Below are 17868 nucleotides of genomic sequence, written 5' to 3'. Positions count from 1 at the left end.
TTTCACATGAAAATGAGGGTTTACATATGAAATCTCCGTTTTTCATGCCCAAGTGAAACAAACATGCCAACTCCATTTTCCTGTAAAACCCACAGTCATGGTTTTTTTTCAGGTTAATCATGCATTTACTATACAACAACAACTACGCCTTCATCCCAAAACAATTGGGGTCAGCGATATGAACCAAAAAAGAAATTCATTTTGGGTCTTCCACATGAATCATGCATTTACTATATAAATCCATATTCACCGCTCCCCAGGGTGAATGGATTTAGATATGTATTTTTTCACACATGGAATGCCATTCCCAGGGAATCTTTTCTTATTGGTGGGAATGAAACAGACGACCCTTAAGACTTGGTTGTAGCTCAATCACATGTATAGCTTACACATGCACAAACACAGCCATACCCGAACGTGCACATGTGAGCACACACACACACACACTAGTGATAATATAAGCTAATTAATCATGCCTAAATTGAGTCTTGGTAAAGTGTTTTTTTTTGGTACATGAAAATTTGCTTTAGGGATCATTAGCAAAAGGCAGGAATGAAAATAAAATATTAGGGTTAATGTCTGCTAGCCTTGGCGGTAAGGAACCCCATAAAACTATAATATTTTTAATATTTTCACTTTTTTTCACATCTGATCTGCATATTTGAGTTAGTTGAAATCAGTGTTAATACTATTCCAACGTCTATGTATGATTTTGCAGGGGTTAAAAAAAATTCAATGGTGTATGTAATACCAAAATTTCAACTATAAAAAACCAACGGGGACTCTGCTTGTGTGGCAGGAGAAGTTAGTGCAGGTCACCTTGTGTTGGAACGTTGCAAGTTCAAATCCTATGGTATAGTTGTATAACTGGTAGGGGTCTGCCTAACCCCAGCTTTCTTGTTGAAAAAAGAATTCTGGGATCTAAGAGTTGATTCCTACATTTTGATCATGTTGAACACATCTATAGGGTTAGATTTGATGAAAACAATCTTACACTATTCGTTCCAATCAGGGGATTCGTTACCCATGAACCTACCAAATACTTTTCTTAAAAATAATCATAAGAAATAAAAAAATCTCTTAAATATAAATATAAAAATAAATAAAAATATATATATATATATATATGTGTGTGTAGAAATTGTATAGTGTTTTTGTACCATGATACCTTACGGTGGTAGACACTCATATTTGAATAGATCTAGCCATGAAATGGTGGATCTGAGCATGGTGCCGATGTTCATATAGTATCAAGGAGTCGAAACGAGCACTATCTTATTGCTCATATATATATATTTTTTAGTGAATCGAACCTTACAGATATGATCTACATGGTCTATTTGGTGGCCATCAACTTTTGAACGATCCAAATCTGGTGTGTGTGCAGGTTTTTGGTGATTAAAAAATCAAATAGTCATAAATGCACTAAATTTTCTTGATTATATATATCTATATATTTTGTGCTGAATACGTCGGCGAGGTTAAATTGAGTCAAACAAAGGAACCTGCCTTTTGCACCAGCCGTTTGTAGGTCATGTTCTGATTGACACTTAATATTTTTTAATTATTTTTTGGCAGATTCAGAACGATTTACTTGAGTACCAGTTTTTGGCCAATTCACCTCAATCATTGGGCAAATGAAGTTTTGAATCAGGTGATTGAGAGGGGTATGACTGAATTTTAAGGGTTTAAAAAATCAACAGCCCATAATGTATCAAAATTTTACAATTCAAACACAGATATAATCACCATCAAACATGAGCACATTTTATTTTTTTTATGTCAGGAGAAAGGCTGTGGTTTGAGCGACAGTCTTGGTGCGGATTGCACACCACAAATCTGGTATATCATTTACATTATTTAGCAAATTTGATTACATGGATAATTTTTTCATGGTTCATTTACCTTAACATGCATTGAAATAAAAGTTAACATTTTAAAGGTGAAAGTGAATTATCCAGATTACACACACATATTAGTGGAATCACAAGTCAAAATAGGCATACATTGACTCTCAACTATTGGTGAAGGCGGAAAATAATCCAACAATCATTGATGTTGTAGATGAAGAGCATCTATAGAGAGTCTTGAAAAATGCAATTTCTTTTTTATTTTTTGTACTGCCTTTTGAGAATTGAAAAGTACTCGTTCATCCTCTTTAAAAAGAGAAAGTAATCAGTTCGAACTCTTATTATTAAAGGTCACTGTGGTAATTTAGCTTGTGATATAACTTGAGTTAAAGAACAATATTAAAATGCAGACTCATGTTGAGAGGTTTGCAGAGAAAGTTTGGCCCAAGAGAAAAAGAGGGTGTTGTGTGTTCTCCCCGGAACACAAATTCGTGTGTTCCGGGTGTGTATGAAGGAATATCTTGGGACCCATGATAATTCATATACCAATGTTTCCCATGATGACTTTATAATAAAATAATATATAAAAAAGGTAGATATACTTTTGACAGAAATGTCTTCCTGAAAAATAGATATGCGTTGGACAAAAATGTCCTCCCGCTCCCCGTATATAGATTTGCACATTCCACCTTTGTTTTTAGCTTCTGCTACGACACATGGCTGCCTTCTTGTTCCTGCCTTGTGTTAGATAGAAAACTTTCCTGGTTCGTTCCTACCTCGTGGAGATAACTATAAATCAAACGATTGGTTCGATCATTGGTAGGCGTCAAAGGGAGATTTATCGGCCATCTCTTTTTACAGTCTTCTCTTATTCTTCATTTTCGTTAGGCAGTATGGAAAAAAGCAATGACACACAAACATTCCAAAAAGGGTCATTAAAGCGTCGTGAGTACCTTTCCATGTCATCATGTTATTGTTGAAGAACGTATGTCATCATAAGTGTCATTAAGGCATTGTCTTGTTATTGCAGGTAGATTATATTGTTTCAACGCTTGGAAACTTGAAGATATTTGTAAGGCGGTTGGATCTCTTGATAAGAATACTTGGTTACAGATGCGAGCAAGGGTCTCTACCCCATCCGGTATCATCCATTCACTCAGTATATGCAATGTAACCAAATCGCGGTTGTAGTAACATGTATACCGATTTGTGAGATATTATTTTGTTTGTTAATATCGATTTGTAATATATTATGCTGAATTGACATATATCGATTTGTAAGATATTATGTGTTTTCTAGTATCGATTTGTGAGATATTGTTTTGTTTATTGATATCAATTTGTAATATATTATGCTGAATCATCGTATATCGATTTGTAAGCTATTATGTGTTTTCTAGTGACGATTTGTAAGATATTGTTTTGTTTGTTAATATTGACTTGTAATATATTATGCTAAATTGTCGTATATTGATTTGTAAGATATTATGTGTTTTATATTGTCGATTTGTGAGATATTATTTTGTTTGTTAATATCGTTTTGTAATATATTATGTTGAATTGTCGTATATCGATTTATAAGATATTATGTGTTTTCTATTGTCGATTTGTGAGATATTGTTTTGTTTGTTACTATCGATTTGTAATATATTTTGTTGAATTGCCATATATCGATTTGTAAGATATTATGTGTTTTCTATTATCGATTTGTGAGATATTGTTTTTGTAATACCCAAAAAATTTGAGTGATTCTAGATGATTTGGGCCTAGGACCCATTACCCAGATCCATAAGAAACTTACAAATGGGTATTAAAGTATATGTATAATAATAATTCTAAAATAAATAAATAACTAATATTTTTTGTTATAAGAAAAAAAATAATTAAAATTGTGTATGATGGGTCGAATCCATAGTTGGACCCAAATGGATCCAACTGAGGATCAACCATTCACGGGCGACCCAGATCCACTTTAACAATGGATCCAGCGTCGCGGGGCTGGAACCCGGACCCATGTGAGGTTTTATAAAGTTCTGTAAACAAGAATCGGGCACGATTCTTGCAGAAAATCAAGAGAGGGGGGGGGGGGGGGGTTATGCAAGGCGTAAGCGACTCCCTCCATTTCTTTCGGAGGGGAGAAGGGATCGTCTTGTTAAAAGAGGAAGCCTTCCCCTTCACTTTGCCATTTTTTCTTCTTCACTCTGTCGCTCGCCTCTCTCTCTATCATTCTTGCGCACGTCGGTGGGAGCTCCGTCGCTAGCAAGCCTCCCGACTACATGCTGTTGCCATCGTCGGTTACCCACTTCGAGCAGTAGCATCAGTCGACGACCACCACCTCTTCCTTCTTGCTCTCCCTCCCGATCGCCCCTTCACGACAGCGCTGACGAGGCTCAGCAACGGAGAAAGCGACATCAGTCGACCCTTCTCTTGCAATGGTTATCTCCGATCGCCGGAAAACCAACAAAAAAAGGTACGGTGCTTCTCTTGAATCTAGGTGAGGGATCGAATGTGGTTTCGATCTCGTGTAATTCTTTGAGATGAGGGTCCACGGGAACCCTTTTTGAGTAATACATGAACTACCTATATTCTTTGTATTTTTTCTGTGTTTTTACTGTTTTTCAAAAAAAAAAAAACCTAATGGCTATGTTCCCTAAGAGACATGGAGGGCGAACCACGGGTCGCTCTCCATGGCTCGATTGGTTGTTTTCCGTCTACTTTCCCCTTTCCTTTTAAGAAAAAAAATTATGTGTATACTAATGAATAAAAAAAAGGAATTGATTTCCTCTTTGTTGAGACCACAATTTTTGTTTAAATTGATTTCATTGTTTCAATTTGGGCATCGTATTCTTGGAATTGTGTTCTTGGGTTTGAAATCGTGTTCTTGGATTAGATCCACGTTTATTTACTGAAAGGGGGTTCAAGCAGATTCTGGTTCCAACGATTGGTGTTTGAATGTGTACCTAAGTCAGACTACCATGACACACTCCAAATTTATTTTCAGTTTAGGATTTAAACTGGGCGTACCTGTCAAGTGGGGATGTGTGTTTCTTGTTGTTTTCTTGGGCTGAGATCACACCGGGCTGATACATTATAATCTGTGTCTCTTCTAAACACTGATTCACACTGAGTGAAGCTTCATTCGGGTGGATCAATAATTTTGATCGTAAAACAAGGTTGTTTTTACACATTCAGAAGAGACACCCTGATTGGGATTAGACCTGTGTAATCGCTGCCAGACCCAGCTGACATGAATCAGCTGGGTACGGAATGGAATAGAAAAAAAAGAGAGAATAATATAAGTATATTTTTCCACTTATACATGGTAAGCACATATGTTGATTCAAAATTGAGGCACAAGTTCTCTTAACCTATATAGGTAAAATCTTCTCCTGTGTAGGTATGTAATTGTGTTTGTAGTGGTTGATTCTATATTAATCTTGTCCATTCGTGATAGGTTGATAATGGTGCCCAACTGAAATTTTTGACTGGGAAAATATGTTTATGTACCCACTTCTATGGGGTGCTTCAAGGCTGAACAAAAGATAATATTCTTGTTATATAACTGTGTATGTGTGTCCTGTTATGACACTGAAATCATGAGAGAAACAACTTGAATGCGTGTTGATACACGTGCAATAAGCTAATCATGTCTGTCATGATTAGTGCTATTCATAATACTAATTCCATTCATATGAACTAGATGGAAATATTATTTATGCATGAGATTTTTCAATTCTGTTCCTGCAACATATGTATATAGTTGGGTTGGTTGACTAGCTTAGGCGGCTGGACTGAGTTGGATAGTTTAGCTAGGAGGATGGCGGGTCCGGGATTGGTAAGCCCGACCACCTTCCCTAGCATTTGCATAAACTTACACTTCTGCCCAGTGAATATGTAAAATGTTATATTAGCATTTCATTGTACTTGTTGTGCAATTATGAATGTGATCGTGACTCGGTTATTGATATTTTTGTGAGCATGTATGCTTGATGAGTATATGTAATTTATGTGCACACTCACACACTCAAAGGAGATATGCATTGGTAAATACACGTATGTGATGCAGGTAACACACATAATAAGGATGCATATGATTGAGAAATGACATGCTTATGATTGGGTTTGTTTTGCATGAGTGAACATGCATTTGGCACTTTGGCCTAGTGTTATGAATGAAACACTACTTTGGTTTGGTTATGTGATGCATCGATGGCCTAAATGAACCATCATCGACCTGGAGAGCCGTGGGTTGATTCCTTTTCATATATGTTTTGATTGCATCACTTAAACAATACAAGTTGGTATGACACACTACTACATTGTTCTAGTTGTCCTCACGGGCTGGAGTCCCGTAAGGGTTCCCGCAAGGGAGGATGCGGGTGTTTACTTTACTTTTGCATATGGTATTGCAAACTTAAAGAACTGACTTTAATAAAAATATAAGAAATAAGAACAGTGTAATATATGTTCTGAGGTCTTACATCTGGAGAATGAAGATCTTAGATATCCGGTCTTGGGGAGACTGTGAGGATACAAAAACTTTGTGTGCTGAAATTTTATCCCCTGAACCCGATATTGAGGTTCCTTCTCCTGACCACGGTTTTAGGAGAGTCTGTCACTTTACCTAGGGGTGGTGTGTTTATTACAGCTGTGATTTTTTTTTGTACCAAGGAAGTGACACTTGTGAGCGTGGGGTGTCCTTTGTATTCCCGACATTAGATGTGGAGGTCTAATGTTTCGAAGGTGATTCAGTCGAGGGCTAAGTTTGGAACCCAGTAATAAACTACAAATTATGTGCTAAGCTACCCTGGGAGTCTAACTTAACCTCGAAGATTGTACCTGTTTGGTGTATTCACGGGCAATGAAATTAAAAAGAGGAACATAAAGTTGTATGCATTTAATAAGGCATGCATATGGAAAGGAAAAAAGGGAACTTAAAGTTAAGATAATAAAAGGACTCATGCATTAAAAAGAAATCATGAATTTTCCTGTTATGCACTAGATCATGCATATTTGAATTGTTCTCTAAATCATGATATGATGGTGAGTGTCTGTTATTTACTTTCTAAATGTATGTTGAAAAACTTGTTTACTTAGTTCATGTTATATGCTACTACTTTATTGTTCCTTTCTGGTGAGTATAGGAAACTTGTTGCATGTGTGATTTCTTAAACATTGTAAATTGTTATATCTGCACTCACTCAAATTATTACATGAAATCTTATCCATGCTCTTTGTCTCACCTGGTTTCTTTAGAAGTAGTCGTGCTCAGAATTTCAATTCTGACACCCTACTTTGTTGGTTTTTCACAGAAACAGGTGATCAGTGAATTCGACAACTACTGGGAGGCACGAGGATCATGCTTGGTCTTTGACGGTTTCACTTGTGGACAGAATAACTCTTTCATTTTGTCTTTCAGATCTATTTTTGCTTTCCAGTTCTTTTGTTTGAGTCAGTTCTTTGGCTAAGTCCTATTGAATAAACATTGTCTCTGAAATTGATTCTCGATTTCTAAATAAGAGTTTTGCTTTGGTTCTTATTAATGACGATTGTAAGTTCCTTTGTGGTGTTGGGCTATCTAGATGGAATTGGAATTGTGAGGACCCCAGGTCTCTAAGATGTTTTTCGCACATGAAAAAAAATATTTTCTCAAATTCCAAGGGGTATGAGTTGGGGTCGTTACAGGTTTGGTATCAAAGCCACCACAAAGATTTGCAATTTTATCATCTTTGAGTATTAAAATTTTTATTTTTGGTATGTGAGCTTTGTCCTGAAACGTCAACAAGTGTGACTCGTCCTCCAGAGTCGTCTTCTTCACTGGTAAGGCTATGATGTACTTTTATAAAAGTATGTGAACTTCTTATGTGTTTATGGTTTATTTTTTAGTTTTTGTAATATGAATTAAGCAATTTTAATATGCTTGTATAAGTATTTATTGTAATTATGGTAAAACTTATGGGGCAAATCCCAAGGGGGTAGGACTGGTAAGGGTCTAATTTTTATAAAAGTATATGTGTTGTAGATGTCGTACTCACGAAGAGGTGTTTCGTCCTCTACTGCTACTCCTGCGAACTGGCAGGAGCAGAGGGACTTTATGATGGATGCCATGCATATCTTAATCGAGACCATGACGACACAAGCAACACAAATGGCTCAGGCTCTGCAGACAGCACAAGCCATACAGGCTACACAGGCTGCTCAAGCAACACAGACGACGTAGGAAGCCGCGCGTGACCCTCCTGTTGACGTTGGTCCGAATGCGGGAGGCATTTCCTTCTAAAGGTTCTTGAAGTTGGATCCACCAACTTTTTCAGAAAAGGCAGACCCAGAGGCTACCGAGAGCTGGGTCAAGGAAATAGAGCGAGCGTTCGACGTCCTACCCGTAATCGAGGACAGAAAGATACCTTTTGGCACATACTGTTTGAAGGGCGATTCCAAGAAGTGGTGGGACACCCTGCGAATGGTGAAATTCGCCGATTGGGACGAGATTCCCTAGAAGGCATTCAGAGAGGAGTTTATGGATGCATACTTTCCCTCTTATGCTGAGAAACAGATGCAACGAGAGTTCCTCGATTTAACTCAGGGGGCCATGAGTCTGGTGGAGTATACTACTAGATTTCAAAGTCTCAAGAGGTACTGCCCGAACCTCTTCAAGAGTGAGAAGGCGAGGGCGGCGAAGTATGTGCACGGATTGAAGGATGGATTGCGGACTCGCGTCCTGATGAGTCGGCCTACTACTTTGGCCGATGCGATCGAGTCGGCTACCGTTCTGACCAAGGACTGGGAGAGGCCTAGAAATGTATCGCAAAAAAGAGGCATCAATGGAGGGGATGCTTCAGGCGGAAAGAGGAAGGACCCACCTGCAGGTGGAAAGACACAGAGTGGTAGGAAGCAATGCACCCATGAGGGGCAACAACAGGGAAAGGCCCCACCAACATGTCGTAAGTGCAGCAAAAACCATCCACTAGGTTTTTGCTTGTTGTTCAAGGGGGTCTGTTATCAGTGCCGACAGCCAGGGCACATTGCCCCTTTCTGTCCGAACAAGCCAACGGCTCAAGGAAGACAACAGTCACCTCAACAGCCGCAACAGATTTCTTAGTTGTAATAGGGTCAGCGGAGGACTAACGAGAGGGTTTATGCAATTACGACTACCACACATATAAATCGTTGGTGCATCGAACGTACAAAGCGCTTCTTTAAACGTACAAATCATTGTAGAAATTGAACCCTTCATAAGCATATATCGTTGTAAATCATAAATTGCTATTGCATTAAATGTATAAATTGTTGCTACTTTAAATGTATAAATCATGAATCATAAATCGTAAATCGCTACTGATTCAAATATATAAATCATTGTTGCATCGAACAAATCGCTACTATATTAAATGTATAACTCTTTGTTAATTTCAAACTTACAAATCCTTGTAGAAATTTAGCTTTCGTAAGTATATATCGTTGCCTTTCACGACTCTTCTTTGAATATAAAAATAGGTGTTATTTAGCATGTATAATACAACCACTTGTAAGATTTAGCATTCGGTTTTGCTAATCCAACAGTAGAGGAGAAACACCTAGAAGGTAGATGCAGCGGATGGTGGCAACGGTGCTCCGATTATGCTCCGACAGTAGTAGACGACGACAAAGGGTGCTCCGGCAGCAACAGACCACGACAAAGGCTGTGTCATCAAAGAGAGCTCCTGTTACAATAGATGGTGTGTCGTCAAAGGGTGATCCAAAATGTTTAAGATGACATATTGCGAGGAGCTTCCGTTAAAGCAGAGGAGTTTACTCCTTAGGGCAAAAACGATGATGATTTTAACCATTTTTGATCGGAGGATATTTTTGTCATTTAATTGAAACATCATTTTATGGCACCAATGGCGGGAAAGGGTGCTTAAGTATTTGCAAACTCTGGCGGGAGGATATTTTTGTCATTTACTCGAAACATCGTTTCATGGCGCTAATGGCGGGAAAGGGTACTTAAGTCTTTGCAAACACACCGGACTTCGATGCTAAGTGATGCAGACACACACGGGGAAACGAGCCCCACGTGTTTACATACGTGACGCTTATTCATACCCGAGAACATGCACCTGGGTATTCTTGGGGAGAACATATAACCTGCTTCGCAAGAGAAGTGAGGCTCATATTTGAAATTGTGGGCAAAAGCTTGCCCCCCTTAATAGATTTTTTTTTTAATTTTTTTTATCAACCAATTGTTTGCGTTCTGATCGATGAGATTTATGATAGGAAGAGAGAGTCATCTCAAAAAAATACAAAAATGCTCTTTTAGTGGGTGATATAAAATATTTTATATTAATTATTTATTAATATCATTTTTTTTAAAGAATAGTATTAACAAGCTTTCATAAGTAATAAACAAAAAATCCTTTTTAAAGAAACAATACGTCTGGCGGGCTCGGACGGTCAGCGATCTCTCCTCCCCGCCCCTTCCGCCGCCGCTCTGCCCCCTTCTTAGGGTCACCACGTGCCCCGGCCGACCGAGCACCTCCTGCTTGGCCCTCGCCCTCGCCGCCATGGCCGCGCTCGTGATCCCCTCAGCCTCTCCCTCTCCTCTCCTCTTGATCGGTGCCTCTCATCCTCGAGTGCACAGCGGAGATGAAACGCGGGGCCGGCACCGTGCACGGAGATGACTGACTCGACGGTGTTGTGGTGCAACGTCGCAGAGCCGCCGCTGCCGACATCTCGGAACTGGAGCGGCAGTTGCGCCGCCACCGAGAGGTTCTGCTGCTCATAAGGTGGAAGAGCTCCACTGTTACGAACCACCCCGGATCCCATCTAGAAGAGAACCTTCTCGGATCCAACATAGCAGATCTGCCTCAGCATGATCCGTTCCAGCCTTGGATCCTCTCCGGTTGAAGCTGCTCAGTTCCTGTAGAATTCTACTGAATTTATTAAGCTGAGATTCTACTAGATTTATTAGATTAAGAATTTACTGAAATTATTAGATTATGACTTTACTGAATTGATTAGAGATTCAATTCAACCCAGCCTCGAGTCCTACCCAGGTTGGGACTGAAATTCTATTTAGGATAGCTTGCACAATTTATATGCTCTTCTCCTTTTGTATTTTAGTTTAGTTCTCCTTCTTCTTTCTTCTGTAGATTATAAATAAGCTTGCATTAGCTTTGTTATTTTTCAATCAAAATTATTGAGAGTTTTTTTTTTCTTCGTTCTTTTTTTCGTGTGCTCTCTTAGGGAACAGTTCTCTCTCTTGTCCGTCTACCCCCGCCATCGCTGGCCAGTCGATATTTTCCTTTCCAGCCGACACCCTCGCCACCCGCCTTTGTCATCGGCTTCTCACTCCTAAGCCCTCTCCCCCCCTCCCCGCATGCCGAAATCAAAAGAACCGAGCGCCATGAGAGTTTGGGTTCCAACATCCACCACCGTTAGGGGTTGGAACCTGTGCTTACCCATCTCGGGGAAGCCGTATCCTGCCGACTTGCTGATTCATCCTCCTCTGGGGCCTCCGCCACCATCCCCACCTTAGCTTTCAGCATTAAAGCAGAGACAGAGCTTGTCTGACCCGAGAGAGTTTCGGCCGGGCTCTGCCGCAGTGAAGAGATAACATGGGAAGCGGGGAGAGAGAGAGAGAGAGAGGTCGGGCAGAATCTGTCCAATAGGTGAAGAGAGGAAGTGGTCTCCCTCGACTTCGCTGGGTTTTTGTCTTTTTTTCTTTTCATATTATATATAGCTGTTGCTGACCGTCTGATTTCAATTAAAATCGGACAGCTATGACGAGTTTGATGATTTAGCGTCCAACAATACGTCGCTATTATACACACACACGAAAACCAGTAATGTCTAATAGGTAGATCATCGAACGACGATTGGACGCGACTCATGGCGGAAAAAAGACTTTTAGCGCAATCAAGATCGCCGCTAAAAGTATTTTTTACGTTAATACAAAAGTGTCGCCACTGATCAATGTTTGATCAGCCTTGAATAATCGTCCAATTATGTTGAAAGATTTATGTGTTTGATGGTACATGTTACTATACACACACACACACACGATTGAACGTATCATCGAACACCGAATCGTTGAACAGGGGTAGACCGTGCTGGCGATTCAGTTTTTGGTTTTTGGATCTTTAGCGACGGTTTTCACCGCTAGTAAAGGTCTGGGTGGAAAATGATGATTTAACGGTGGTCGCAACAGCCGCTAAAGTGTGGTTTGACGCAAAAAATAGCCGCTGATCTGAGTGGGATCAGCTGCAAAAAAGGGTCCGATATCAGCTAACACTCTGTATTTGATGCTAAGGGTTACTATATATATACTTAATGATACATATTTAATGGGGTTTTCAGGGTTTTTCATTTATTTTTAAATTCTGATTGTACAGATGTGATCTATGTAGTTGATTTTATAGGGATCAAAACTTGAAGTGTTCGATTCTGACACGGGTAGGTTTGAAAAAATCAACGGTACAAAATCTTTGTAAAATTTTGAGGCTCCAAATATCATTTTGTTCATCGAAAATACATGATCCAGGTGTGGATTCATCGTAAATTGACCGTGCCCAACACATTTATGGGGTCAAAACTGCAAAAAAAACACAGAAATAGCAAAAAAACCCGTTAAGCACGCATCATTAGGCATATTTCATTAAACACCTACCCAATTCTCTCTCTTTCTCTCTCCATATATATACACGAAAACCTGTATCATCAGATGGTTTTTCGTTGAACTTGGGTCGAATGCAAGGCCGTGCAACGCAACCGCTGCTAAATGGCCACAGTGCAAAAAAAATGATGAAGTGTTGCCACTAATCATGCACCCGATCAACGTCGGTGCATCCTCAAACACTTCAACTGTTTGATGATACATGTTTCTCTCTATATATATACAAAAAAAATGATCGTACTGTCTGGGTAATTTGATATATTTTTCTAAAAACCCTATAATTTTTTATATTCTCTTCATGTCCAAAATTGCAACTATCTAAATTAAAAAAAACTTTTTTACCTTTCATGCATACGAACTTTCTCTCTAATATGTGACTGATTTTTACAGAACAAACTCTATTCTCATATTTGTATCTCTCTGATCATATGTCGAAAACTTGTGTTTTTAAAGTCGTTGAAAATCTAAGACAGAGGCCTATAACTTTCATGTTTTGAGTTAGAATAAAATACCCCTCTAAGATTTTTGTTTCCGAGTTCCAAAACTATAATAGAAACATGCTCTACACCTTCTAGGGTTGCACATTTTTCATCTTTTCTATACTATTTTTCAACAACCCGTACCCAAAATTCAAAAAAAAAAGATAAATCAAGAGGTTAGCTTTCTATTACCACCAAGATCACCTTGATTTGATAAGCGGTTGGAAAAAATCGTCATCTAAAAGATAGATTGTTGCTTGCAAACATGCAAATAACGAACATTGGCGAGGATGAGAAAATCTATATAAAATATTGATGAATTTAAGAAAGTCTACAATATATGTGGACTTGAGGAAGGACGTGTAGAAGTCCCCATATATTTTATGGGGACTTGAGGAAGTCTGCATATATATATTTTGTTCAACTTTAACAAGAAGTTCACATATAATTTTATGCGAACTTTGTGAAGTCCGCAAAAAAAAATATGTGAACCTCATTTTAAGTGGGCATATACGGCACCCAAGGAGCGAAGCTATATAATCACGTGAACTTCATTAGTTTCATGCATGAGAAAGGTAAAAAGGACATTTCAATGCTGACTATTTGCTATTTGGACATAAAGAGTATATCGAAAATTATAGGATTTTAGATAAACACATCAAATTACCCGTGCAGTGTGGTCATTTTTCATATATACATACATGTATTGCAGTATCTTTTGAAAACATTTTTTAACATGTATCACGTAAATGATTAACCCGTATCATTGTGACATAGCATCCTAAGCCCTACAACAACAATTGATGCTTGTATATAACATGCTGAATTTTACATCCATCAAAACGATGTATAAATAAGCAGTTCTTCATCCACCGGTCCTTTGCGACCTTTGATGGGGATGTAAACAGTTAGGATTCAGTTTGGATGTCCTATTGAATCTGAATTCATTTAGTCAGATCCAGTAGCCAAAATGGAATCAGATTAAGATTCAGCATCAGATTTTACACCAGAAATCGAGACCTATACAACAAAAGCCTGAACTTGGATGCATATAAATGTCGGATTTTGTCTAACCACTACACAATGAAGTTTGTTGGATATTTTCTGAAATTATATATTTAGATTGTGATAAGCCAATCAACACAAAAATCACTCAGCCCACTAAAATCTGATCATAGTGATCTACATGTTTAATTTTATAGGAATAGACTCTTGAATCTTTCAATTATGATATGTAGTTAGGTTTTTATAAGATTTAAAAATCAATGATACAATTTTCAAAAATAGTCAATGCTTAAAAATCACGTTTTTATAAAAAAACATGATCCAAGTGTCATTTTCTAGCAAATCAATCATGTTGACATCTGAGGTCAGATTTGCAAAAAAAACCTGAAACCCTTATTTACTGGTGATAGGCTCGTGATAGGGTAAAAAAGTGTTAGACAGCTACCACTTCCCAAATCTATATAAGCTCAAAATTAAGTGGATTAAGTTGTCAGATCTAAATGAAAACCTTAAATGTCACAGTTACTATCATAGCATAGCTAATGATTCTTGAATTAGTAAAACTTTTGTCAACTATATATAACCACATAGTCAATGAAAATGCATTTAGTTTGTGTTCAAATATTTATCAGATCAAGTATTGAGGAATCAAACAAGCCCAATTGCATTATAGTGGGTCAAGTAATTGTTAGGTTGATTGGCCTATCACAATTTAAATATATACCTTTTTTTTGAAAAATGATCAGCAACAAGTTTTATGGTGTAGTGGTTAGAGTTGTGATTTTTGTTAGATAGGTCAATGGTTCAAGTATCATACAATAAATTTTTTCCTTAGTTATAAGAGTAAAATGATAACTTCACAGCATGAGTTAGGTTAACCCAAGAACAATCTAACATTAGTTTATGATTGAGGTCATTTGATTAACCCTGGGCATTTGCAAGGCCTGAAAGGTTTGGTGTGCGGATGAATTAGGCTGAAACGTTTGGAGGGCATTTGAAAATTTCTCAAAAAACGAGCATAATGAAATCATAAGACCAAAATTTGTTATTGTGAATTTGTGAAAAAATGTTAACTAATATATAAATATGTATTTTGTAATATTTTTTAAATTGTTTATTGTTCAATGACGTCATATGATGGTAAAAAGTTTTCGATTCACAAACTATTCAAATTCAAATTCAAATTGATTCGATTTGATTCTTATGTTTTTTTTTTATGAAACGGATTCACCTAGAGAACCAATTCTAACATTGTCTGAAAGTAACTCAAGCAAATGCATGACCAAGAACAACTTAGAACTCGTTGAAATGCAATCCTGACATATTGATTTTGTTCATTCAAGATGCTAGGTCTTGAGATTGAAATATTATCGATATTTGTTGATGATTCAACAGAAGTGTTGCACATGTTGATAGACGCATCCCTACTTCATGACCCTAGTGAATCAGGACCTTTTCCAATTTCATGAAGTGCTTGACATTTCTAGTTTCTTTTGACCCGGATGATTGTCAACCTTTTCAAATCCCTGGGAAAATGTGTTGACCAGTGGATCAATGGCACATGCAATGGGTGCGGGAAGACGCCAAATGTTTACATACAGCAGTATCCAATTGACAACAGCTTAGGAATGGAAACCACAGGTATTTTCATCTGGATTCGGAACTGCATCAGACAGGACATAAAGGGAATACCATTGAAAAGAGGAGCAATGACAGAGTCGAGTACAAGTATAATCAGAGTACTAATATTACAGGACCTGTGGAGTTTAATGACATTGCCTGAACATTAACCCAAAAAGCATCTCTTGGATTAAAGCAAAAAGGAAAACTCATTGAAGATCAATGATGAACAGTTCCTTTTTTGTTGCGCTAAAATAAATGACTATATCATAACATCTAGAAAGACAAAAAAAGAAAAAAAAAATAAAATAAAATAAAAAACAGACAAAAATCGACACAAAAATTGAAACCAGGGAAGAGCAAAGGAAATAGAAAATACATGTGGAAAAATGGAATAAGAAAATTCTATAACTAGTCGATATGCCTATGTAAACAATGTGACTACATCTCTCCTGTATCCCCTCACCATCAGAAGTCTTGGTACATTCTCAACCAGGAGATCCATGTACTCCATATAGAAATATGAAGGATGGTTCACAGGTGGTGGTGGTAAGCTGATCAGCACCACCGCTGCCATCCTTGAATATCTGAGGATCGTAGAGTTGAGTTTCAGTGTGGTATACAGAAACCTGTTCACCTGATTCTCATCAATTCCGAGTGCTGCCCCTGCTTTCCCTTCCTCTAACTTCCTCATCTCTGCAACTTGCTCTGTTATCCGCTTCTGAGCTGCCACAAACGCCTCAACCGACTCATCCTCCTTCCTACCCTCGACATTCACTTCCCCCATAGTCACCACAATCACCTCTGCCTGCATTCGAAGATCATAAAGGAATTTCTTCACATCTGCTTTCAACTCCTCCGCCTCTGTGTCTTCTTCAGCTATGCAAAACACCTGAATCTTACAGCTCTCAAAGCTCTCTTTAGTTAGCAACAGTTGTGACAAGAGGAGCATCAGGCCTCCATCCCTCACTATCCAGTAGAGATCAATTGTGCCATACTGTTTCTGATACTCGCCAGGCCATTCATCCAAGCCTTTGACAATCACCACAGCTTTGTTAGCAACTATGCAGTCATTGATGATGCTGACAAAAGTTGCAGGTATTTCCTTGAGGTTTTCTCGTCGCCATATCTCAGGATAGCGCATGACAACAATGTTTGGTTTCAGATTGCCGAGGCCCATGGTTTGAACAATACCACGAAAGCCCTCAGACATGGAGGGGGCAACTATGATCTCAGCTACACCCTCACAGCGTTTGTAGTCGATGTAGGTGCTTAGTTGGCGGCATGACATCTTTGCCTCTTCAGCTTTTTCATAGTAATCACCATCGAGGATGGAAACAAAGATTGACATACCTCGTCCTTTCTTTTTCATGCAGTTGGCAAAGTCTGCTAGCTTGGGATGGCACGGAACATTCTCTGGCAACTTTCCCCAAGGGCGGCAAAAGATTAGGGGGATAGGGTACCAGTTCTTTGGGTGGACCTGATTGGCTGCACATCATAGGATGGGAATTAGAGATAAAGTAAATATGCAACAAAGTAGGGTCAACAAAAAAATATACAACATACAAATAAATAACTGAACATGATAAACGAACAACCAAAGAACTGAACACAAAGAACTATCGAATATTGTAATATACAAGTTAATATATCAAATGAACAAAAAAAAGAGAACAACCAAAGAACTGAACACAAAGAACTATCGAATATTGTAATATACAAGTTAATATATCAAATGAACAAAAAAAAGAGAACAACCAAAGAACTGAACACAAATAAATAAGTTATAAAAACACATACAAATAACTAAAACACAATCTTAACATTCAAGCTGATTTCAAAGGTCACTGTGCATGATAAATGCTTTGGATGATAGACAAAAAGGACAAATATTTCATAATGATTAAGTCGACCTAAAACCATATTAAGTATCCAATATTGTAATATATTAATTTTTTAAACTTTAACTGTACGCACCTTAATACTAGACTAATTTAAAAAATTCCAAGTAAATCTTTAACATTTCATTCTTAGTTTTACCCTTCTCTGCTTCATATACTCAAGAACTTTTCCCTATTATTAAAGCTGGTGGTGGATGTCCATTTGTTGGTGATTATGGCACATCTTCATCAGACATTCCTTCTTCAGAATCTGGTATGACTTTTGGTATTGGTTGCCCTGCTCTTTTATTATAAGTTAGTAAGCATTTATGCATGAACATTGGTTTGAACCATGGTTGCCAGTTGAGGAAGCGGGAGCGGGA

The 17868-nt window shown here is 38.1% G+C and overlaps 1 protein-coding gene across 2 annotated transcripts in view; it reads right to left on the bottom strand.

Annotated features, from left to right (window-relative positions):
* Positions 1-15817: 15817 nt before the first annotated feature.
* Positions 15818-17868, bottom strand: part of LOC149834365 (cation-chloride cotransporter 1-like) — a 95587-nt gene continuing 93536 nt past the window's right edge. For both annotated transcript variants that reach the window (XM_090011361.1, XM_090011362.1), the window contains exon 13: positions 15818-17093. In XM_090011361.1, coding sequence (XP_089867487.1) covers positions 16030-17093 — 1064 coding nt within the window. In that variant the 3' untranslated portion in view covers positions 15818-16029. The remainder of the gene's footprint in view (positions 17094-17868) is intronic.

Source organism: Nuphar pumila, chromosome 6, assembly GCF_984573655.1.
Source record: "Nuphar pumila chromosome 6, dmNupPumi1.hap1.1, whole genome shotgun sequence".
In the NCBI taxonomy this organism is placed as follows: Eukaryota; Viridiplantae; Streptophyta; class Magnoliopsida; order Nymphaeales; family Nymphaeaceae; genus Nuphar; species Nuphar pumila.
This window is presented reverse-complemented; position numbering and strand designations above follow the sequence as displayed.